Below are 22,348 nucleotides of genomic sequence, written 5' to 3'. Positions count from 1 at the left end.
CCCCCCGGGAGGCAGCTCCCCCCAGGCTAACTTCCACGTTGAGTGGTTTCAATTAGGGTCACCCACGCTGACCACAGGTGCGGGCCGCCCCCTTAGACCCCGCATGGGGGGCGGGCAATGTGGCGATACCGGCGGGCGTCTGACACTTGATTTTTGCAACCTGTTCCAGTCAGCTGTCGGCCATGAGTATCAGTCGAAGCTTTCCAAGCACTGCTCGCAGGTCGACTCCGTCCGGGGGTTTGGAGGCAAGTTTGGTGTCCAGGTGGACAGAGTTGATCAGGTGAGTGAAGCATCGTGGGCAGCTGGGGCCCGGGGAGGGCAAGGGAACCAGTCCTCGTAGGTCAGAGCCCGCCGCCAGGTGTGTGTGCTGTGGGACTGCAGGGTGGGCGTCCTGACCACAGGGCTCACAGGGCTCACAGGGGCCCCCCTTTCCAGCTGCTTTGAGATGATTGGCTCTTTAAGAGGCGAGAACAGGGACTTCCCTGGCATTCCAGTGGTTAGGACTCCGTATCTCACTGCCAGGGGCCCGGGTTCGATCCCTGGTTGGGATCCCACAGGCCGTGTGGCCAAACAAACAGAACAGTCAAGTGTAAGGGGTTTTTTTACTGATTGCTGTAGAAACCCCCATGTTAGTATCTACTCAGGGGATGACCCCGGGACAGCCTTAGATTTGTCCAAGGATGCCAGCGGGGACTGTTTACACCCACTGTCCCTGCCTGGATGTCACCGTGACAGGGATCCCCCAAGGGTGTTCAGAGCGGACCGGCGGAGTGCCGCCCGCTTACCGCGCTGTGCCGAGCGTCGGGGTGCTGCTCCGCTGTTCTCGAGGCCCTGCCTCAGGGCCGTCAGCCCCTTTGTTTTATGTCGTAGCATGGAGAGCCTGGGCTTGGGGGTTAGGCCTGGCTGAGCGTGGCCACAGTCCCGCGTCTGCCCTTCCCCCGGGCTGCGTGCGTGGTGCCCACCTCGGAGCCGGGCCTTGTTCCTGCTGTTCGTGTGGCTCTTGCGGAGCCCATTTGAGAAGCGGGCTGATGGGAGTCAGCCCAGGTCGCTGTCCTGTGGCTGAGCTCGCCCCGCGGGGGTCGCCCACCGGGGGGAGGCCGCTTCGCTCGCTGCTTGGCCCGGGCAGCCCCCGGGCTTCTGTGAGTGTTTCACGGGGTACGAATTCAAAACAACAGGGCTTTGGGTGTTAATGGCTTAGGAAATCAAAGATCAAAAGATAACATGGTTCATGTTTTTTAAAGTGTCCTATGCATCGTGGATCCAGGTATTTAAAACTGCATTTCCCTTTTCTCTGTGACTGCAGTCTGCTGTGGGCTTTGAGTACCAGGGGAAAACTGAGAAACACGCCTCGCAGAAAGGTGAGATGTGAAAGATGCCGGTGACGGGAAGGCAGCTCCGCCTGCTTTTGAAGGGCAGGAGCGCGTTGTCACTCGAGGCTCTTCCTGGGGGCAGGGGTGTCGCCACGGGCAGTTCGCTGCTCTCGCCTTCAGGTGTCTGGTCTTCTGGGTGTGGTGTGACAGTGGGGTCCCCGCCACGCAGCCCACGAAACGCTGGCATCTCGTGTCCCTGTGCCACCTCCCGTGTGGCAGCAGAAGCTGCTTCCCCTCATCCGAGCAGCGTTGCCCCCGAACAGTTCCCTCTCTAACTTGGTTGGCAAAACTAACTTTCCCCTGAGGATGGAAACAGAGCCGTTAACTTAGCGACGTTTTCAGCGTGTACGTGCGTCTTTAACACGGCGTAGGCTAATCTTTATGAGGTAGTGCTCCCTGGTAAAGCCTTTTTGTAAATGAAAGCCTGTGGGAGCCTCGTTCCCCGACCAGGGATCAAACCTGTGCCGCCTGCAGTGGACGCCTGGAGTCTTAAACACTGGACCGCCAGGGAAGTCCCTTGAGGTGTTTTTTGCAAGCTTGTTTACTTCTGCCTCTTGCGGGTCATCCGATGACCCAGGGAAGTAGCTCGGCCTGGGAGTGCTCTAGGCCCCGCCGGTCCACCCAGCCCACCTGGCTCGATGTGTTGGAGGGGTCGGGTCTTTTCTAGAAAGACCCGTGCAGCTGCGTAGCTGTCTTTATACACTGACCTTTATTTGAACGGTGACTTCCCAAAGTGGGCCTGCAGCTCACCTCTGCCCTCCAGCAGTCGAAAGGGACCAGACTGCAGGGGCACATAGACGCGTCCAGCGTCACCCACATGTGACAGCGGGTAGCTTGTTGTACATTTTAAGATGTGTGCTTGACCTCCTGGTGAGTCTTGCTTCGTTTAACCAAGGTGGCACTTGGCCTGACACATTTTCCTGACCGCTGCCCTGTCTCCCCAGATTACTCGAGCGGTTTCGGTGGCAAGTACGGCGTGCAGTCTGACCGCGTGGACAAGAGCGCGGTGGGCTTCGACTACCAGAGCAAGACGGAGAAGCACGAGTCGCAGAGAGGTGGGCCGCAGCCACGCCCTGCTGACCATCAGGCACCCCGCGCCCCGTCGTTTCTCATGCATTCACCGACACACACCCAGGGAACTTCTCCCTGATGCAAATCGGTTTATGTTACATTTATATAATCTTTCTAACTTAAAGTGTTTGGATGTCCCTGTTACTTTCTGGACGGTGTAGGTGGTTTGTCGTAATTTTTTCTTTAAAGATTTATTTATTTATCCATTTTGTTTATTTTTGGATGCGTCAGGTCTTAGTTGTATCATGTGAGCTCTTCGTTGTGGCGCGCGGGCTTCTCTCCAGTTGTGGCGTGCGGGTTTTCTCGTCTCTAGATGTGGCGCGCAGGCTTCAGGGCTCTGTAGTTTGCGGCACGCAGACTCTCTAGTTGAGGCACGCGAGCTTAGTTGACCTGCGGCATGTGGGATCTTAGCTCCCTGACCAGGGATTGAACCCACGTCCTCTGCGTTGTAAGGCAGATTCTTTACCACTGGACCACCAAGGAAGTCGCGGTTTGTTGTAATTTTGATGACTGCTGAGTCCTGTGTTCCGTGGTCCACTTAACTGTTCCTCTCTGGAATGTGGAATTTAGGTTATTTCCAATTTTTGATGTTAAAAATTGCCTGCAGGGACTTCCCTGGTGAGGTGGTTAAGAATCTGCCTGCCAATGCAGGGGACAGGGGTTCGAGCCCTGTTCCGGGAAGATCCCACATGCCGCGGAGCAACTAAGCCTGTGCGCTACAACTACTGAGCCTGCGCTCTAGAGCCCACGATGCACAACTACTGAGCCCACGTGCCTAGAGCCCGAGCTCCGCAACAAGAGAAGCCACCGCAATGAGAAGCCCACGCACCGCAACGAAGAGTAGCCCCCGCTCGCCACAACTAGAGAAAGCCTGCACACAGCAACAATGACCCAACGCGGCCGAGAGTAAAATAAGTAAATTCATTAAAAGAAAAAAATATTGACTGCAGTGAATATTCTGTTATATACAGAAGTGATTATTTAAAAGAATAAATACCTAGCAATGGAGTTGCTGGGTCAAAAGACGTTGAATTTAAAATTTTGATAGAGCTTTCTAGATTGTCCTTAGAAGCCATCCTGACTTTCCCTTCGCTGTGATGTACCCTGTAAGTGATCAGTTACGGCCCTCTGCCCGCTGAGGTGTGTGTTTATGGAGCTTGACTTAAAGATTCAGCCCCCGCTGCAGAGCTCCTGATCCTGTTGGTGGTTCTGCATCATTTGTTTTGTTTGGCCTGCACATGTAAATTATTTGAATAATGGCCAGCATATAAACTGAGAGCTCACGTAGTTTTTAAAACCCCAGATTTTTTTTTTTTTTTTTTTTTAAGGATTTTCTTATTTATTTATTTTATTTTATTATTTATTTATTTTTGGCTGTGTTGGGTTTTCGGTTCCTGCGAGGGCTTTCTCCAGTTGCGGCAAGCGGGGGCCACTCTTCATCGCGGTGCGGGGACCGCTCTTCATCGCGGTGCGCGGGCCTTTCTCTATCGCGGCCCCTCCCGTCGCGGGGCACAGGCTCCAGACGCGCAGGCTCAGCAATTGTGGCTCACGGGCCCAGCTGCTCCGTGGCATGTGGGATCTTCCCAGACCAGGGCTCGAACCCGTGTCCCCTGCATTAGCAGGCAGATTCTCAACCACTGCGCCACCAGGGAAGCCCCCAGATTTTTTTTAAGAAACAAAAATGAAAGCCATCACTGGAAACCCCCGTGGCTTGGCGTTTCCCCAAGGGGATGGCCGTTGGGCCTGAGGGGCTCCTGTTTGCTGAGGGCATCGCTTCCTTACACCTGGCAGGGCCTGCCTGCCCTGCGGCCGCTGGGCCTGCTGCATGGGGTTCCTTTAAACTCTGCCTTCTCTCTCTGCTAGGCACACACCTGTACTCTTTTGCCCCGTATGCCCGCTGCCAGTCAGCACCTGCTGTTGGATCCTGTTCATTTTTACCAGATTTTCTCCCCAAGATGCCCTTGAAGAAGAATAAATACGCCTTTGGGCAGTCGGGGAGCAGAGGCCAAAGTGCCGGGAGAAGCCCTAGGCGTTCCTGGAAGGGGTTTGATCTCTGCGTGCATTGTACTCCGTTCATGTGCCCGTGATGGAGTCATGCCTTAGTGTAAAGATAGCTGTTTAGTATAATGATAACTCAGCTTTGAGTTGAACTGACATTTCTGGAAGGTAGTCCGTGTTTATCCTGCTCTTTTGGCGGTGCCCCCGGCACGGCTCCGCTAGCTTCGGTTAGGAGGTAGGGTGACCCTCCACTAGCTTGCTCCTGTGGCTCATCCTGAGTTCAGAAGCTTCATGTCAGCTGTTATCTCATGCTGTCTTTTGGGATGAAGGAGAGGTGCTACAATTGTTCGTCCGCTCTATTTGCTGCTCTTCGTAGTTCCATTATCGCGTACAAATAATATTTTCAAATGTTTCCTACATAAGTGATCTTAGAGTGAGCCTCAAAAGATTTTAGGTTTGTTTTTTTAAATTGAGTGACAAGAATACTTCCCTAAAGACTGCTAAAATCCACAGTGTGCTCGCTGATCATGTGACTGGTTTGTGAACAGTGCTGTCCTTGTTTGCAGATTACTCCAGAGGTTTTGGTGGCAAGTACGGTATCGACAAGGACAAGGTGGATAAGAGCGCGGTCGGCTTTGAGTATCGAGGCAGAACCGAGAAGCACGAGTCCCAGAAAGGTGGCTGCAGTGTTACCTTATCGTCCAGCTAGCAGCTGTTAAGTGATCGGTGGGAACCAGGACAGAAATGGAAAAACAGAACGTAACCGGGAACCCTTAGGGTGGATGTCTCTTTCTGTTAAACAGTGAACTTTAAAACAGAAAATCCAAAAACAGAGCTGTTAACTAAGAAATCCCGTCCTTAGACGTCTTTTAGCTTGAACACTGCAGCAGCGTGGCGTGTCACAGGGGCCACGTGTTGCACGTCTGTGTAAGTGGTGAGACCCAATGGTGCGTCAGTGCTGTGACACTGCATGCCTTGGGGGTTCCTGTAGGGGGGTCCCATCCGTGTTTATCTACGGTACCGAGATGGTAGATGAGGTTATTTTCCCGACACACTGCTGGGCGGTCCTCTTAATGAATGTCAGCTGAAGTTTCACCAAAGGTCAGGAAGAGAAAGGATGGTTTAGTGAATTGTGTATGTTGAACTTCGTGGAAAACCTGCTTTCTCCCTGTTACGCAGGCAGCCCATTAATACTCGATTATGGCCTTTTATTGTCCACGCAGACTACGTGAAAGGCTTTGGAGGGAAGTTCGGTGTGCAGACGGACAGACAGGACAAGTGTGCCCTTGGCTGGGATCACCAGGAGAAGCTGCATCTGCACGAATCCCAGAAAGGTACGTTCACGCTGGCTGCTCGTCCGCGAGGTCCTTTGGGAGGTTCATCTCTGTTTACAGGTCCACGTGTGCCTGGCCTCGCGGTCCTTGTGTCGCAGTGCTGTCCTGTCTTCAGTGGGGGAGGGGGTCCTCTGTCCCCACGGCTTTGGAAGGACCCCTCCGCCAGTAGTGATTCCCCCTTCCCCCTTGGGGGGCTGCGGTTGGGCGGGGCAGGGCGCCTGTGCTCGCCTGGGCCCTGAAGCCCCAGCTGCTGCGGCAGTGTTCTGAGGGGCTGCTGCCCGCCGCTCGGGGTGGCCACAGGGGCGGCACGGTGGTCCCAGCCCGAGAGGCGCCCCGTTCCCGGGAGCGTGGCCACCGGGGCCGCGGGCTCGCGGCCAGCACGGTGGGGAGCGGGGCTGCCGCGCTGTTGTGGGGTGGGCCGTGTGTGTAATGTGTCTCTTTCTTCAAGTGAGCAGAGACGCGTGCTCTTGTCTGCAGCGTGGGCGGGGCCCCGGAGAGACTCGCGGAGCACGGAGCAGCTTTTCCGAATCGGCTCAAATACAGTTGCTAACCTGCTTTCAGGCCTGGGCTGCGTGTTCAGACGCTGTTTGTCCTTTAACCTTTTGAGCCCTTTGTGACTGTTGGTGAGACTGGGAGCTGGCTCTGTCGTCCCCGAGCTCGGCGCAGCCCTTGTTTCTTCCAGGCGACGTGTTTGAGTCTAACCAAACTTGTGTTTCTTCTCTTGGTTGTTTTCTCTGCTGTCACCTCTGGATTTTCAGATTATAAGACTGGTTTCGGAGGCAGATTTGGTGTTCAGTCCGAGAGGCAGGACCCCTGTGCTGTGGGCTTTGATTACAAGGAGAGACTGGCCAAGCACGAGTCCCAGCAAGGCACAGTTGCTCCCCGGCTCCCCCCAGCCCCGCCCAGTGCCGCCACTTCTAGCACAGACTTCAGCGCTCAGCCTCCGAGTCACCCGCTGTCACCTGCAGGGGCACCTGGGCACTTCCAGCCCGGTGCCGTGCCGGAGCGGAATTCTCTCGCACCCTTTCTTCCCTGTTCACTTTTTTCTCCCCCGTAACCATTGGGGTGCGTGTCTGGTCAAAGGTGGTGCGAGGTGCAGGTCGCTCTAACCCCGTGACGTGCCTCGCTCCTGGAGGGGGCCGTCTCTGGTCTCCCGGCGGCCTTCTGCAGCAGCGCTTGCTGTTGCCGGGACTCCTGTGAGTGTTGAGTGGGCCGCCTCCCGGCCTCTGAGACCAGGAGAAACGTGTCCAGTTCAGCCCCGTGACTGGCCTTGGACCAGGGGCGTGGGGCAGGCGTGTCCACGTGGTTTCTGTGTCTCATTTGTGGTGGTGTTTTTTTGGTTTTTGCTAGTTTTTTTGATGACACCATCTACGTGTGACTCCTTCACACAGAACCAGACAGTACGTACACAAAGCTGGAACTCGACAGGAGGCTTCTGGGTGCATACGTTGCGAGTCCAGATGGCAGACGTGCTTTTGCTCAGAGCACTTATCTAACGTCTGTCAACATTCAGGCTCAGTCATTAGAACCGGGACACACAGTTGGCAAAGAGTCGTGTCCTCACTTTATGGGGCCGAGTTTAGGCGCTCAGCCCCAGTGTTCAGGGAGAGAATCCCCTCGGGCTGACCCGGCAGACCGCACGGACGTGGCGTTGATACCGCTCGGCAGTGTGACTGTCACGTAGACCTGTGTTGCTGCAACATGAGTCTTTGGCTGGTAGAAGTTCTGGGAAACTTTTTCTCTTTTAAAAAAGCAAGAGAAAAAAAATAAGTAAAAAAGCAAGAGAATCCCTGCCCTTGAGCCTCTTTCTAGCAGTGAGTAGAGCAGGAGTGCAGAGCAGAGACTGTGCTAGGAGGTGGCGTCCCGCCTGCCGCCCGCACCCCTGTCCCCCGGGAGCGCGCGGGGAGCATGCCACGCCTCCTTCCTGCCTCTCACCTGCTTGCTACCGAGCACCATGGCTAGAAGCCCAACTCGCCTTGCAAGCAAAGGCTCATCGTTCCGTGTTCTCGTTCTGTGGCTCTGGGCGCATTTTCTCGGGCTCTTTCTGGACCTGTTTGCATGCGCCTGCTGCCGGCAGCTGGCGGACCTCAGCCCGGGACTGAGTGCCGTGCTGTCACATTGCAGACTACTCCAGAGGCTTCGGTGGGAAATACGGGGTGCAGAAGGACCGGATGGATAAGGTGAGTGCTTCTCGTCCGGGGCTCGGTGTTTTCTGCTGACAGGATCGGGCGTCTGACGCTCTTGGCGGGCCGATGGCTGTTCCCTGGGTGGTCTCTGGTCTCTGGTGGGCGCCTGGCGCGTGTTTGCAGAAGTGCGAACGTTTCAGACCGGCATGTGTCATCGCTGCGGCGGTGCCAGTAGCTGACACGCGTGCTGGGCTTCGTCTCCTATGTCACGGGTGTCCTCTCCTGGACCCCCAGAGGCCATGCTGTGAGGCAGTTGCTGTCCCTGCCACGTTTTAGGGGGCGGGGTCCCCAGCCAGGCAGGCACAGCGCTGGGCCGCCGTCGTGCATGCCTCCCGGACACGTGGCTGTGAACGTACTTATCAGTGAACCCAGCTGGAAACCGAGCCCTTTGGTCACGCTGGCCACGTCGTGGGGCCTGCCGTCTTGGGGAAGGCGGATCCAGAAGGTGCGCGTCGCTGCAGGGGTCCCCACGGCGTCCGCCCCGAGCCAGAGGCAGGGTGACACGGCCACTAGGCTCTCCCTGGGGTGCCCTCGTCCAGCTGGTCCCTCCTGCGTGGTTTCAGAGTCTCAGCGCGTCAGGTGGTTGGGTTTCTGGCCTAAGTTCCAACCGCGTCAGAGGAGCAGACCCAGGAGCGCGTGGAGTGGTCCTCGTTGGGGACCGGGCCTGGCCTGGCTCCCATCGGTTCGGCCGGACCGAGGTTGAGGCCGCCCTGCCCGGGCGGGTGTCTGGGCGCCAGGGCCGGTCCCCGTGGAGTTCCCCTTCCATCAGGCTCCCAGCTGACCCCTCGGGGGACCCCATCATGTGACCGCGTGTGGGCCCTGGGAGCGAGCGGCAGGGCACAGGGCTCTGGCCGTGGGGCCGGGAGTGTCCTGAGGAGCTGAGAGTCTGAGCTCGGCTTTGCGGGTGGTGGGAGCTCGCCCGGGAGGATGGGGCCAGTGTGTGTGTGGGCATGGGGACGGGGACACCGAGGACCTTGCGGGCCTGGGGTAGGCGTTGTCGCAGATACAGAAGGTCTGAGGGAAGCCAGGCAGGGCCCACTGTGGGGGGTGGGGGTGGGTGGCTGGTCATGACCCACTTCAGGGAGCCCTGCGGACCCCCGTGAGGTTTCGTGTTTCGTCAGATAGGTTCTGAGCGGCCCTGCAAGGGTTAGACAGGCAAACGAGGTGAACAGGACGTGCACCGAGCAGCCCCCCGCCTCAGGGTGGAGAGGATCGCGGGGGAAGCCGCAAGGCTGTGGCCCTGGTTAGGAGGCGGCTTCAGCGCTTCGATCGGGGTGCTTCTGTCTCGGGCTGGGGGTGGAGGCGGAGGGAGAGAGAGAACTTGAGCCAGCGTGGGTGCCAAAGCCCCTGCGTTTAAGGGGTGAGGAGGAGGGCCTCCCAGGTGGATGGTGGGGCCGTCTGCTGAGCTCAGGAACTCGGGGGGAGGGGCAGGACTGGGTGGGATGAGCCCCCCGTGGGCACGTCTGGTTGGGCTGCCAGACGGCGCAGGTAGTTCGGATGGAGGGGGTGAGGGGGGGTGCCTGCAGACGGAGGTGGAGTTGGGGAGCCTGCAGAGCGGCGAGGGGGCCATGGGCCACGCCTGTGGGATGGCAGCGGGCAGGCTGGTCACAGGAGACCGGGCAGGGCACCTGGCGAGGTGCGGGGAGCCCACAGGGTCCACTGGTGCTGGTCTGAGGGCGGAGAGTTACGAGGAGGGAGGGGTCATCTGTGCCCTGAGGTGCTGCTGGGGACGTCCTGTCTGGGCGAGTGAGGTGGGGGTGCTTGACACCTGGTCAGGGCCTGTTTTTTTTATTTTGAGGTTGTGGGGAGTTCGGGGGAGGCCAGCTGGCAGGGGTCTGGGCTGTGGGAGGAAGGGAGCCGTGGCGTTGGCAAGCTTGGGCCAAGATCGGGGTGAGCTGGGCACTGGTCAGCTGAGGGGATGGTTCTGTTTTAAGGTGGGAGGAGCCCAGGCCACAGACAGGGAGGTGCAGGGAGCCCCTGGGGCGTGGTGGGGAGCGCGGGGTCCCCCTGCGGCCAGATGGTGGTCTGCGCTGCGCGCTTGGGAAGCCCGGGGCTTAGAAGGGTGAGGCACCTGCCCAGGTCTCAGCCTTGGCGGCAGCATGAGATCATCCCTAGGGACGGGTGGCACAGGGACTCAGGTCTGACGTAGTCCCTGTGGGTGGTGGAAACAGGTGAGAGGTTCCCGGCAGGTGGGTCCCAGGAGAGGCCGAGACCTTGAGTTGGTCAGGCTGGACGGTGGGGAGCGGGGAGCTGGGTCCAGGTGGAGGAGGGTGGCCAGTGGGAGAGGGGAAGGTTGTAGTCGGTGGGCGGGTCTTGGTGATGGGGGTGCAGTGTGGTGGGGACCCCGCAGCTGGAAATGAGAGGCTTGGGGTCGTGGTGTTTGCCGGAAGCCTGTGGGTGAAGGCAGAGAGGCGGCTCTGAGCATCGTGCTGGAGAGTTGGCCGGACGGGATGGGCAGCGGGTGTGCAGGGGCCACGGCCCGGAAGCTGGGAGGGCGCTGACCCCCTCCCCGCTGAGGCCGCAGGGCAGGCAGGAGCCTCGTGGGCGAGCCGGTGGGGGCGGGGCCTTAGAGGTTGTTCTGGAAAGAGATGGGGAGGTGTGGGGAGCAGAGGAGGGGGGTGGTCGGGGAGGGGAGAGGGTTTGGTCAGGGCAGCCGAGCAGCCACCCCGGAGATGGAGGAGGAGGAGGAGGAGGGAGGAGAAGGGGGCCTTGGCGGGAGGGTCAGGGCCGGCCCCCAGGCGTGCCGACTGGAGCCCCGTGGGTCACTGTTGCCGTCGTGGAGCTGCCTGTACCTGACCTTGGTCTGGGGCGGTGCGCACTTCGCAGAGCCGCTGCTTGCAGTCAGCCTCGGGTGTCAACTAGTGACAGGCTCCCGCGCGTCCTTTCTCCCGGTTTCCTGTGTCAGGAAAGCAGTGCCCGTCCTGAGCCCCAGGCGTGTTTCCCTGGGAAGCGTTCGTGCCCAGCGGCCAGTGCTTCCCCGAGCCGTCAGCCCGCGCCCATGTCAGCCTTTACATGGACGGTCGTCGCTGTCCTTTTCGTCTCGCGAGTTGGGTCCCTACAGAACCAAACTAGAGTCGCGCTTACTGGGAGAGGTGGACGATCGGGGGGCCTTTGTACGTCCCAGGGTCCTCTCCCAGCGCAGCAGAGGCTTCTGGGCTCCCCTGCAAATTCTGTCTGTGGCGAGAGCTTGGGAGGAACACGTGCTTGGTTTATGGTTGTGAAATGGAGGCACGTGGTAGGGCTTTTGGTTTTTCTGCTTTTTTGAGCAGTTTGCTCAAATTTGAGAGGAAGGTGCAGAGATTTCCCGTATACTCCCTACCTCCCCTCCCCCACCCACCCAGTGGTCCATTTGTTACAACCTGTGAACCTACGTTGAGCCTACATCATAGGCACCCGACGCTGAGGTCGGCTTTAGGGTTCTCTCCTGGGATCTTACATTCTGCGGGTTTGCACAGGTGTGTAGTGACTCGTATGTACCACTGTCTATTCCTACACAGCAGTTTCACTGCCCTAAACATCCTGGCCCTGCCCATTCACCCCCTATACGTGTGTTTCTTCTCTGACGCTGGCCCGTATGGTCACCAGCCAATGTGTTATTAACACACTTTTCACGCCTCTGTTAATGTGCAGAACAGGTGGATATGAAATTTTTGGGCTCTCTGGTTGGGTCTTTGGGAGGATCTGGGGCAGGCCTTTGTGCAGGGAGAGGAAAGGAAGAAAGAAAAATGCGTTCCTGATCTCCCCTTTCTTGTCTTGGTAGAACGCTTCCACCTTTGAGGACGTTGCCACGGTGGCCTCCACTTACCAGAAGACTGTCCCTGTCGAAGCAGGTAAGTCCTAGCAGACCCCCTGGCAGCACCGTGGTTTTTCCCGGGAGAAATTCCACGCTGTGTGGTGTCCCCAGGACGGTGCTGAGGGGGAAAGGAGAGCCGGCGGGAGCAGATGAAGCATTAACGGAGACCGTAGTTGATCTGTGTGTTTTGGGGACGGCAGTTGATTACCCGTTTGATGCTGTTTGTCCTGCAGAGGTTCAGAGGCATCTTTCAGACACGGGCGTTGCAGCTCTCTGGCGGCGGGGGTCTATTTTGGAGGGTGCTTCCCAAAGCAGAGCTGGGTTAACTGCACGTCCTCAAGGGCCCTGCTCACTGCCGGGGCCCAGGCCCTGGGAGGTTCCTGCGGCACCTGCCGCTCCCCCGGCCGTGGTGTGTCTGCGCAGCCTGTCGCCGCCGCGCCTGCATGAGTTAGGGCAGCCCTGTCCTTCCTCACTTGCGGGTGAGCGCCAGGCTGCTCGCGACCCGCCCTTCCGGTGCCTGCTGCGTGCCTAGGCCTCCCGTGGTCCTGGTGTCTGCTGGGGAACCGTTAAACATGGGCCAGCCTAGGAGAGTATCGTTTAGTTGGGGGAATTATTACACGTGATAGAAGTGGTCAGTTAAACGCAGCAAGTGGAGATCGCCATGTATTTCCTGTGGACGCCCTGTGGTCGGCAGTCCATACACTCTGGTCTCAGGACACTGGCAGAAATTGCTGAGGCCCCAAAGAACTTTTGTTTACGTGGGTTATGTTTTCTGATCTTTACTGTGTTAGAATTAAAACAGAGGCAAGAAGAATTTACCATTTTATTAATTCACTTAAACATTTAAAAGTAGTGAAACTATCACATATTAACATAACACTTTTTATGAAAAAAATAACTACGTTTTCAAAACCAGAAAGTGCAGAAGAGTAGCATTTCTTTTAAATTATAGTTAGTTGATTTACAATATTAGTTTCAGATGTACAACCTAGTGATTCAAAAGTTTTAGAGATTATTCTCCATTTACAGTTATTATACGATATTGGCTAGGTTCCAGGGTAGCGTTGTGTTACGTTTCTGTGGAATCGCCTCGGTGTCGGCCAGCTGAGCTCTCTTAGCTGCTTCTCATTCCTTCAGTCTCTCGTGACACGTTAGGGTGGTGAAGAAAATCTGGACTCCCCAGATAAGCAGTGGGAAAAGGGAAGAGTATTGTACTGGCCGTTTCCGGTCGTGTTCTCTGTACCCCAGTCCAGCGGGCAGCCGTCCGGTGGTCTTCTTAAAGGTTGGTCTCTCTTGCGCAGCAAGACTTTGTGACATCACGTCAGGGTCATTGGAGAGCGTTGATGACCGAGTCGCGCTGATCTTCCACGCACTGATGCCTTTCATTATACAGCGCCCCCCGGGTCACGTCCGTTAACAGTACCAACCTCGTCACGGAGTCTCTGAGCAAAACTGGGAAATTGTCATACTCGTGGTAGTGGACACGGATTTTCCAAAATTCTGATTTTGCTTGAAAGCTTGAGTTTTCCCACTGACAACAAATACTGTAGTTGTTTTTTAACAGGACAGGCTCAGCTCGTTCCTTTCGGAGAAAGGGTCTGGCACGTACCCAAACGGCGTAACCGTAGTTTGTCCATTGTCATTTCAGGGAAAATGATGTTCCAGGAAAAATCAGTTCGGCCTGCATCTCAGATAGTTGCACGTGTTTTCCCCGGAGGCCCCGCGGCACGTCCACAGGGGCAGTCGCGGTGGGCTCCGCCCTCGCATTTTGTCACACGAAACGTTAAAAGGGTTGAGATCTACTCACAATCAGTACTTTTTACTGTTTTATCAAGGGCATCCTTAGGGGGGTTTTTTTTCCTTGTGAGGGTCTGGTGGTAAAGAATACAGTGGTGTGGGGAACGTAAGAGCATTCCAGATGCGGGGCTGTGCCGTCTTCCCGCTGTGGGTGCAGCACACACAACAGTGAAGGCCGTTCCTGGTGGGGGGCTGGCAGCCGAGGGGGGCGCCTCGCCCTCAGCTGGGGTGCCTGCTTCCCGAGGGACAGGCCGCCCTGGCGCGGGCCTGGTCCGGGGGAGATGGTGGCGCCCTGAGTAAATCTCTCCTTCCTCTGTAGTGAGCAGCAAGACCAGCAACATCAGAGCTAACTTTGAGAACCTGGCGAAGGAGAAGGAGCCCGAGGACGGGTGGAAGGCGGAGGCAGAGCGGGCGCAGAGGACGGCGAAGGGGCAGGAGGCGGCGCGGAGGCAGCTGGACGTGAGTGCAGGCGGCGCCCGGGCTCCCCTCCCGCGCGCGGGGGCCATGTGTCCGGCTCATTCCTGTGTCTGCTGCAGAAAGCTATCAGTAGGAAGCGTTTTGAACTCGCGCCGAAGGCTGTGCTCTCAGGAACTTGGCTTTCAGCCGCACAGACGACCCCGTCTCTTGTCACCAGATACGAGACAGTCGACCCTCCCCGGCTCCAGCCGTGCTGCCCCAGCGCTGGGCGACTGCAGGCCTGTCCTCCCCCGTCAGGCTGGCGGCCCCCATGCCCTTGGCCAAGCCCCCGTCCGCACGTCTCCCCCGCAGCCTGTTCCCAGCCGTCACCCTCGGGAACCCGCTGTCTGCTTGGGTGGCAGGTTGAGGGCGCAGAAGGGATCCCTGTGAAGAAGGCCGTCTGCTGGCTCTTGGAGCTCTTGCTCCTGGAGCTCGGGTCTGCAGGTTCTTCTGGGATTCTTCACAAACTGTCTTTCCGCTGGAGAGGGTGGCAGTGGGAGCTGTGAGGAGGGAGCAGGAGGGTGGGGACTTGCTCCTTCCTAAACTCGCGTAGATGGGCTGATGGCTGACGGCTCGGGTCCCGCCGCGTCACCTGCCAACCGGGCGGCCTGACGCAAGCCAGTGCACCGTCCCGCGGCCCACGTTCTTGCCCGTGAAACGGGTGTGGAGTCGCCACGACTCGGGTGGCCAAGAAGTAGAATTGGAAATAACGCGTGTGTTGTTCTATAGACTGTAAAGCTCTATTTAAACCTAAGGGCGTTTCCTCCCCACATCAGTGGTTAGGGCTCTGAAGACCCCTTCAAGGGAGAGTGAGTGGTTGAGGCAGTTAGCATGCAACGGGCAGGAAACGCTGGGCGCTGGAGCCGGGAATTAAATAAGCCCTGATAACGCGTTTTTATCACACGTGGTGAAGTCGGGATGATAGCAAACGTGTCTGATTATCACGTACCGTTCCTTAATTGCCAGAAACTTTAAAGCTGTCTCTCCTTTCAGTTTTTAGTTACGCGCTTGTAAGTTTTTCTTTGTTGCAGACACACACACGCACACCAGGAGGCATTTTTTCCGATAACTTGGTCTCGTTTTCACGTAATGCCTTCCTCGTTTTATGGCTCGGAATTTGACCCCTGCAGTCGCAAAGCTGCAGAAGGGTTGGAGGGCTTGAGAAGGAGGCTCTCGGTCGCTGTTGTCCAGCCCCTTGGCCTTTGAGGTTCTCTCGCCGTCCCTTCCGCCGTGTTGTCCCTCGCTGGGTCCAGCCCCTGCCAGCCTCTCCCCACCCGCCTGTCCCCTGAGTGACTCCCATCGGTCGGCATGGTGCCGCCCGCACCAGAGCCCTCTGGGTTGTGAGGCGCTCTCCCGGGGCAGGACACGGCCCGCACGCGTCCGAGTGCTCTGGCAGGCGGGGCGGCCACGGATGCTCGCCCCGCACATCTCGGGAGCGAGTGTGCCCCCGAGAAGGAATGTCTGTTCCCCGCCAGATCGGGGTGTGGCAGGGTGGAGGGGGGCTGTCACGGATCCTCGTGCTGCTGCGTGGCGGGCAGCAGGCCCGGCTCTCCAGAAGCCCACGCTCAGCCCGGCCTAGGCACGGCCCCTTCAGGGAGTCATGCTGCCCCAGGGATTTAACTCGTGGGCAAGCTGCCAGCGCCGTGAGGACTCGTGACCGTCCTGCTGGGGCGGGTCAGGCAAAGCCACACTGGGGTCCAGAGCTGCGTGGTCTCCGGAGGGGTTGGTTTCCACAGGGCAGTCCCGCCGACGCCCGTCAGGCTGAGCCCCGTCGGGTGGGCTGGCAGAGCAGCTGGGGAGCGGGTGGGGGCGGCGCAGCTCCTGCTTCTGCTGCGACTTCCCTCCCCGGGCCGTCAGGTTCCTTGGTCGGTGGCGTGGAGGAAGTCCACCTGACAGGTGTCAGCACTGGTTTCCTGGGGTCGCGTCAGGTCCCGCCCCGCGCCGTGGCTTAGGGCAGCGCAAGGTTACCACCTCACAGGCTGGAGGCCGGGGGGCCTGGGAGGGGTTACAGGGCTGGTTGCTTCTGGAGGCTGCAGAGAGGAATCGTGTCCTTGCCTTTTTCAGCTTCTAGAACCTGCCCCCGCCCCCGCCTTGGCTTGTGGCCCCTTCCAAGCTCTGCTTTCACTGTCTGCCTCCCACTTGTAAGGACCTGTGATGACACCAGGCCCACCCGGGTAATCCAGGGTCACCTCCTGCCTCGGATCCTTACCTTGGTCACGTCTGCAGCCTCTTGCCCTGTAAGGTCACACGTTCACAGGAGCCTGGGGGTTGGGACGTCCGGATCTGTCCACCGCTGTCCATCCTTTGACCTCCCCAAGATTCACGTCCATCCTACGTGCAAATTCCCTTCACTCCGTTGGAAGGTCCCCGGAGGTCTCAGTCCGTTACAGCCTCAGCTCAGAGCCCAGGTGGCGGCCTCCGGATCAGGTGTGCGGGGGCACTGCCGCCTCTGGCTGGATCCGTCAGCCCTGGGGGCAGGACTGCGTCTTGAGACTTGAGAAGACTTGACCGCGTGACCTCGGCTGCAGGGCAGACGCGCCCTTGACGTCTCTGCGCTGCGTCTCTGCTCCGCGTTGCTGCTGCTCCTTCCTCCGGCAGCGGCAGCGAGCGCGCCTCGTGCTTGGGCGGGACTGCGGGGAGGCCTGGTGACGCGCTGACTGCCGCTGTCTCTGCATTCCAGGAGCAAGCCCGGGCCCAGAAGCCCACGCCCCCCGCATCGCCCACGCCCCCGCCGGCCCAGGAGAGGCCGCCTTCGAGCCCCGTCTGCGAGGTTGGTGCTTTTATCTGCTTTGCCCGTGAGTCTCTGACGCCGCGCGGAGACGCCCTTCCCAGCTCAGCGCCCCGTGGACGGGGTCCCTCCCTGCGCTGCCCGGCGCCCGGAGGGCAGCCCTCCTGAGCGCGGGGCCTCTCGCCTCCTCGGCTTCCCCGCCGGCCTTCTCACCCGCCCGCCGGCCCCGCTGCGCTCTCCTGAGCCAGCCTCCAAGGGTCAGCCGGTGCGGGTCTTTCCCTCACCCACTCCCTGCTGCCCTCGACTCGGACCACACTCCCTTCCAGGACCCTCGTCCCCACCCAGCCGCCGCCTCTCGGCTCTCTTCCCTTGGCCTCTCTCGAGCACCGGGTCCCTGGAGACTCTGTCCTCGGCCCTTTCTCCTCAGTCTTCAGTCCCAGGACCTGCTCCTTTGACCCCTGGGTCACCGAGCCGCCTGCCCCCCTCCCCATGGCCCCATGGCGGGGTCTCCACAGGCCCTGTGGGCCCCCCTCCCAGAGCAGCTCGGCCCCTGCCGTCCACACCCACACCCACACCCGGCCCAGCCCGAGTCCCCTCTGTCCCGCTGTCCCGTTCACTCACCTGTCTTCCCTCACCTGGACGTCACCACTTAGAGCTCACTGAGTCACAAGGGGCTGAAACTGACTCAACTCGGCTGAGGCCCAAAGGGGCTGAGGGTGCGGGAGCAGCGTGGGCGGGCCTGGGCCTCAGGGTGGTCCGTAGGCTTGCCCCTCTGCCTGGCGGGTGTGGCGGGTGCGGTCTTAGGATCTGGAATCCCGTGGAAAGGGGGCCCCTGTGCATCCGCCCATCGGGGCCCACTGCTGGGCCCGTCACTAGCAGTTGGTCCTTGGAGGCTGGAATGACACGTTGTCCTGGGCGGGGCAGGGAACCCTGCCCGAACCACGTGACGGGGGAGGGGTGGGCATGGGCGGAGGGGCTGCTGCGGGAAGATAGGAGGTTAGGGTGTTGCTGGCGGCCCTGTGCAGTGTCCCCGCAGTGACCTCGGGGTGATGGCCCGACCACTGAGTGGCTCCGCGCGACCCCACAGCACGTGTGGCCCCTCACCCTCCGGTCTGGTCCCCTCGCCTCCAGGGGCACTTGCCAGTAGGAGGCCGTCACTCCCTTGTTTAGCCCTGGTGGAGCCCCGCCCTGTGGCCTCTGGAGTAGCGCTCCCGGCCTGCCGCACCCCTCTGTCACCCTCTGTGGGAAGCTGAGGCCTGACCACCGGCTCTCCCCGGGGCTCTCTGTGTGCGGCTTTCTTTCCTGACCCGCGAGGGTGCCCTCAGGTGGACCCCGGTTGGAAACGCTGGTTGAAGCCACTGTTGGTGGTGGATGGTTGGGAACTGGGGTCGCGGCTCAGGTGGCTGTCAGCAGAGCGCTCTTGATGTCCTCTTGCGTGTGACTTGCCGGTCACTCCCCTGCCTCACCTCCACGGAGGGTTCCGTGAGGATGGAACCCGCCACCCGCGGGCTCAGCTGCCCTAGCCGGTGGGATGGGGTGATGGCGCGGAGCTGCTGGCAGAGGCCCGGGAGGGCTGGGCGCCCTCGGGGGCTTTGGGAGGCCTCGGAGGTCTGGGACCCAGAGAGGAAACGGGCCAGACCTGCCCCAGGAAAGTGGGGCGCTCGCAGCCGGCAGGTCTTTGGTGACGGCAGGACTCGGTGTCGGGAGTGTGAGGACGGGCTTGTGAGGGGGAGCCTGGCCCTCTCGGCGCTGCGGGACACGTTAGGACCCAGGCGTCCGCGGGGTGTGAGCAGGTGACGCCGCCCCATCCCCGTGTCTGTCTCGTCTCAGCCGGGGCTGAGAGTGGTCCGCGTGTCTCTCTTGGCCGTGTGGCCGTGGTCGTGACCCGGCGCGGGCCACGGGAACTGTCTCCTTGACTCTCCCCAGGCCGCGGCTCCGTTGCAGGCCGAGCCTAGCTACACCGGTGAGCCCGAGCCGGTGTACAGCACGGAGGCCACCGAGTACCAGGAGGCCTATGCCCCGGAGGCCGTCTACGAAAGCACGGAGGCCCCGGGCCACTACCAAGCAGGTACGCGGGTCTCCCGCATTGCGCCCCCCTCTGCTTCTGGCCCCCTGCTGACTGACCTGCCCCACCTCTGTCAGGCTAGCGGGGCTCCTCTCCTCCTACTGTGGGCCCCAGACCCCGGGGGGCTTGGCCTGGCCTCCCGGGGGGTTCCAGGAGATCCCTGCTTGTGCTGAGGGCGCTGAGAGGGGTGGGCGTGGAGGAAGGGGCTTTTGCTGCTGTTGTATCAGGGTAGAAGCTCGTGAGGTCTTCCAGGAAGCCAGAGTACGTTGAGGTCTCTGAAGAGGGAGATTTCTGCGCACTCTGAAAATGTTATAGATGGATGAACACTCAAATTGGTCTTTGATTTCTAGAGATGAGGTTTCCTTTAATGTGTTTGGACAGATTTAACACAAGCCCGTTCTCCCGCTTGGAGTGACATGAAAATCAGTATCAGAATCTACACCAGGGCAGGGCTCTCACCTTCCCTGAGCACAGCGTGAGGTGTGATCAGCTGTCTCCTGCTTGCCATTCATGACCTTTCCTAAAAAAAGTGCTAAATCTTTAAAGTGTAAAACATGACACCCTGAAAACGGTCAGTGCCTCTATCGAGAGAATGACGCGGGGCGTCGCTCCTTGGGGCCGGGTCCTCCCCTTGGCGGAAGGTGCCCGACGGCCCACGGTGCGTCCTCCCGATTCACGCTCGGCACCCCTGCCACATTCTCTCCTGACTGGCTCCTCCACCCGGACCTTAGGAAGGGGCATCTGACGGGAGTGAGAGTGCAGCTCTGCTTCCTTCTCAGACCCTGTTCTGGTTTATTCTAGAGGAGGGTCCCTACGATGAATATGAGAACGACCTTGGAATCACAGCCATTGCCCTCTACGACTACCAAGCTGGTGAGAAGCGCCCCGAGGGCCGGAAATGGTGGTGGCGGGGCTTCCAGTGGTTCCTCTCTTCAAAATCTGACTCTCAGAGCGTTATTTACAATTTTTGAAAAGAATTTATTTTGAAACAGTTTCAAGGTTATAGAACAGTTTTTGCAGATACAGTGCAAGGAATTCCTGTATCTCCCTCAGCCACACTTCATCTGCTCTGGGTTAGGGTTTTGTTTGAAGGGCTCCGCCCTGTCTCTGTATCCGCCCCTGTGCGTGCAAAGCCCCCTTCATAGAGTAGGGGAGACAGCGAACCCTCCACCCCCAAGGAGCCTCCGCCCCCAGGACCCTGCGCCCCCAGGACCCTGCACCCCCAGGACCCTGCACCCCCAGGACCCTGCACCCCCCGCAGAACCCTGCACCCCCAGGACCCTGCACCCCCAGGTCCCTGCACCCACGTCGAGCCTCCCCCCGCAGAACCCTGCACCCCCAGGACCCTGCGCCCCAGGACCCTGCACCCCCCGCAGAACCCTGCACCCCCAGGACCCTGCACCCCCAGGACCCTGCGCCCCCAGGACCCTGCACCCCCAGGACCCTGCACCCCCCGCAGAACCCTGCACCCCGCAGAACCCTGCACCCCCAGGACCCTGCACCCCCAGAACCCTGCACCCCCAGGACCCAGCACCCCCTGCAGAACCCTGCACCCCCAGGACCCTGCACCCCCCGCAGAACCCTGCACTCCCGTGGAGCCTCAGTGGGAGGCCGCCAGCTCGAGGGCTGCTGGAGGGTTTTCCTCTGGCGGCTGAGCAGGGAACGCTGAGCGTGACCGCTGCTCTCTCTCTGTGCCCTCCTCCCTAGCGGGCGATGATGAGATCTCCTTCGACCCCGACGACATCATCACCAACATCGAGATGATTGACGATGGCTGGTGGCGCGGGCTGTGCAAGGGCAGGTATGGGCTCTTCCCCGCCAACTACGTCGAGCTGCGGCAGTAGGTAGCTGGCCAGGCCCTTGCCGTAGCTGGCCACGCGCTCGCTGTCTGTGGCCACGCCTGCCTTCTGGTGTTTTCTTCAGGGTGCCGAGGGGAGTATGCATACTGCTTTTATATTTAATACTTTTGCCGATGCTTTTGAAAATGTTTACGCTACAGAACTTGCTAATATATTGTAATCATGCTCCTTGGAGGACTCGGTGATTGTTTTTATGCATTTAAGGGTTTTTTTTTTTTTTTTTTGCCAAATCAACTGTTGCCTGGAGCCACTTCGGGGACCTTTGGTCCTGAGTGCGGGTTGTCCCTGCCCGCCTCTCGCCCTCCGCTCCAACGAGGTGGGGGCAGGAGTCCCCGCCCAGGGTTTTGGAGGAAGAGGGAGGGCCTGATAGGAAGTTAGAATTGCGGGCAATCGCTAGAAAGTACGGGAGCTGTCCGCTCGGTCGGAAAAGCCTCTCGCGCTGTGAAATCCCACAGTATTTGCTGGGTTTCAGCAAAGACCCCGCCTTTCTCCGCGTCTCCCTCCTCGTCTTGTCCTCGTTCTCTCGCCTCCCCCGACGCCCGGCCTCCAGGAGGGCTGCTGGGCCCCTGCCCCCGCCCCCCCCCGCTGCAGTGTCACCAGTCCCTTAGAGACTGTCCTCCCGCTGTCCCCAGCCCCGGGCAGCTGGCCTGTGTCCGCCCTGTGGGGAAACAGCCACTGCTGGTGGAAGGCAGGTCCCTTCCCCGTGGTGAACTGCAGAAACGCTTCCCGTCAAGGAAGCCGTGCTCTTTTTGCCAAAATATCATGTTAAGTGACAGCAAAATTTGATGGATTGACTTGGCTGAGAATGTGAGGTGAGCAAGAGGGAGCGCTGAGGCCCAAGATGCTCCCGTGGCCGCCGCGGGGAGCCCGTCCCCCGGGAGGGACCGGGAGGCCCCTCAGCTCAGCTCCCGCACGTGGTCGGGGCAGTGTCCTCCCAGGGGACCATGTGGAAGTGTCTGGTGTTGGGACGCCAGTGACCATGAGGTACACGTTTTCTTTCCTGAAGTGCATTTGCTTTACCACGATTAGGTCGGGTTTTATATGCAATTCTTGTATCTAAATTTCTGTAGCACACCTCATAGGTATGATTTTTTTAAATTAAATATTCAAAATAAACTTTTTTTGATCCACTTGCTGCTGATTCGGTTTGCATTTGGTCGCTTCATTCTACAGTGGGGGACGGCTTTGCTGTCACCACCCAGCGAGGTGAAGCCTTGTATTTATCAGCTCTGGGCCAACTAGCTTCCCTTTTGAAGAGGCACGCTCCTTAAAAGGTATTTTTTAGGAGATGAAATGTTTTAACTCTCGAATTATCAATTATTTGTGCAAGGATTCCAAGCAAGACGGAAAATGCTGTGTTTAAAACTCATTTCTGAATTACAGTTTTCAAAATAGACCGCGAAGTGGTTACAGTGTAGCCAAAGGTATCGTTTTCCTCGGGGCGCAGCCGTCCGTTTCCAGGAGACGGTGGCGCCGAGTGGAGGATGGGCAGGCTCGGGTGGCGGGGGGAGAGGGGTCGCAGCCGCCAGGTCGGCCGAGAAGCACCGGAGGTCGTGGGCGGCAGCAGAGGAGCGTCAGGACTGACACACCCAGGTCGCCCCGCTGAGCGGTGGTCCGCTCGCAGTTGTCAGGTGCCTGCTTTGGAGCCTCCGACGGTGAGGGGTGGGGCGTGCTGCGTGCTAACCCGGCTC

General features: G+C 59.3%; 1 protein-coding gene across 3 annotated transcripts in view; it reads left to right on the top strand.

Moving 5' to 3' along the window:
- Window positions 1-21,787, top strand: part of CTTN (cortactin) — a 34,143-nt gene extending 12,356 nt beyond the window's left edge. For 2 of the 3 annotated variants that reach the window (XM_007171134.2, XM_057552503.1), the window contains exons 6-18: window positions 170-280; window positions 1,304-1,358; window positions 2,315-2,425; window positions 5,006-5,116; window positions 5,663-5,773; window positions 6,532-6,642; window positions 7,898-7,953; window positions 11,720-11,789; window positions 13,869-14,008; window positions 16,686-16,775; window positions 18,660-18,801; window positions 19,600-19,671; window positions 20,506-21,787. In XM_007171134.2, the coding sequence (XP_007171196.2) occupies window positions 170-280; window positions 1,304-1,358; window positions 2,315-2,425; window positions 5,006-5,116; window positions 5,663-5,773; window positions 6,532-6,642; window positions 7,898-7,953; window positions 11,720-11,789; window positions 13,869-14,008; window positions 16,686-16,775; window positions 18,660-18,801; window positions 19,600-19,671; window positions 20,506-20,642 (1,317 nt within the window). In that variant the 3' untranslated portion in view covers window positions 20,643-21,787. The remainder of the gene's footprint in view (window positions 1-169; window positions 281-1,303; window positions 1,359-2,314; window positions 2,426-5,005; window positions 5,117-5,662; window positions 5,774-6,531; window positions 6,643-7,897; window positions 7,954-11,719; window positions 11,790-13,868; window positions 14,009-16,685; window positions 16,776-18,659; window positions 18,802-19,599; window positions 19,672-20,505) is intronic. The other variant, XM_057552504.1, reaches the window with a different exon arrangement.
- Window positions 21,788-22,348: the final 561 nt, after the last annotated feature.

This window comes from Balaenoptera acutorostrata, chromosome 9 (genome assembly GCF_949987535.1).
Source record: "Balaenoptera acutorostrata chromosome 9, mBalAcu1.1, whole genome shotgun sequence".
Classification (NCBI taxonomy): domain Eukaryota; kingdom Metazoa; phylum Chordata; class Mammalia; order Artiodactyla; family Balaenopteridae; genus Balaenoptera; species Balaenoptera acutorostrata.
This window is presented reverse-complemented; position numbering and strand designations above follow the sequence as displayed.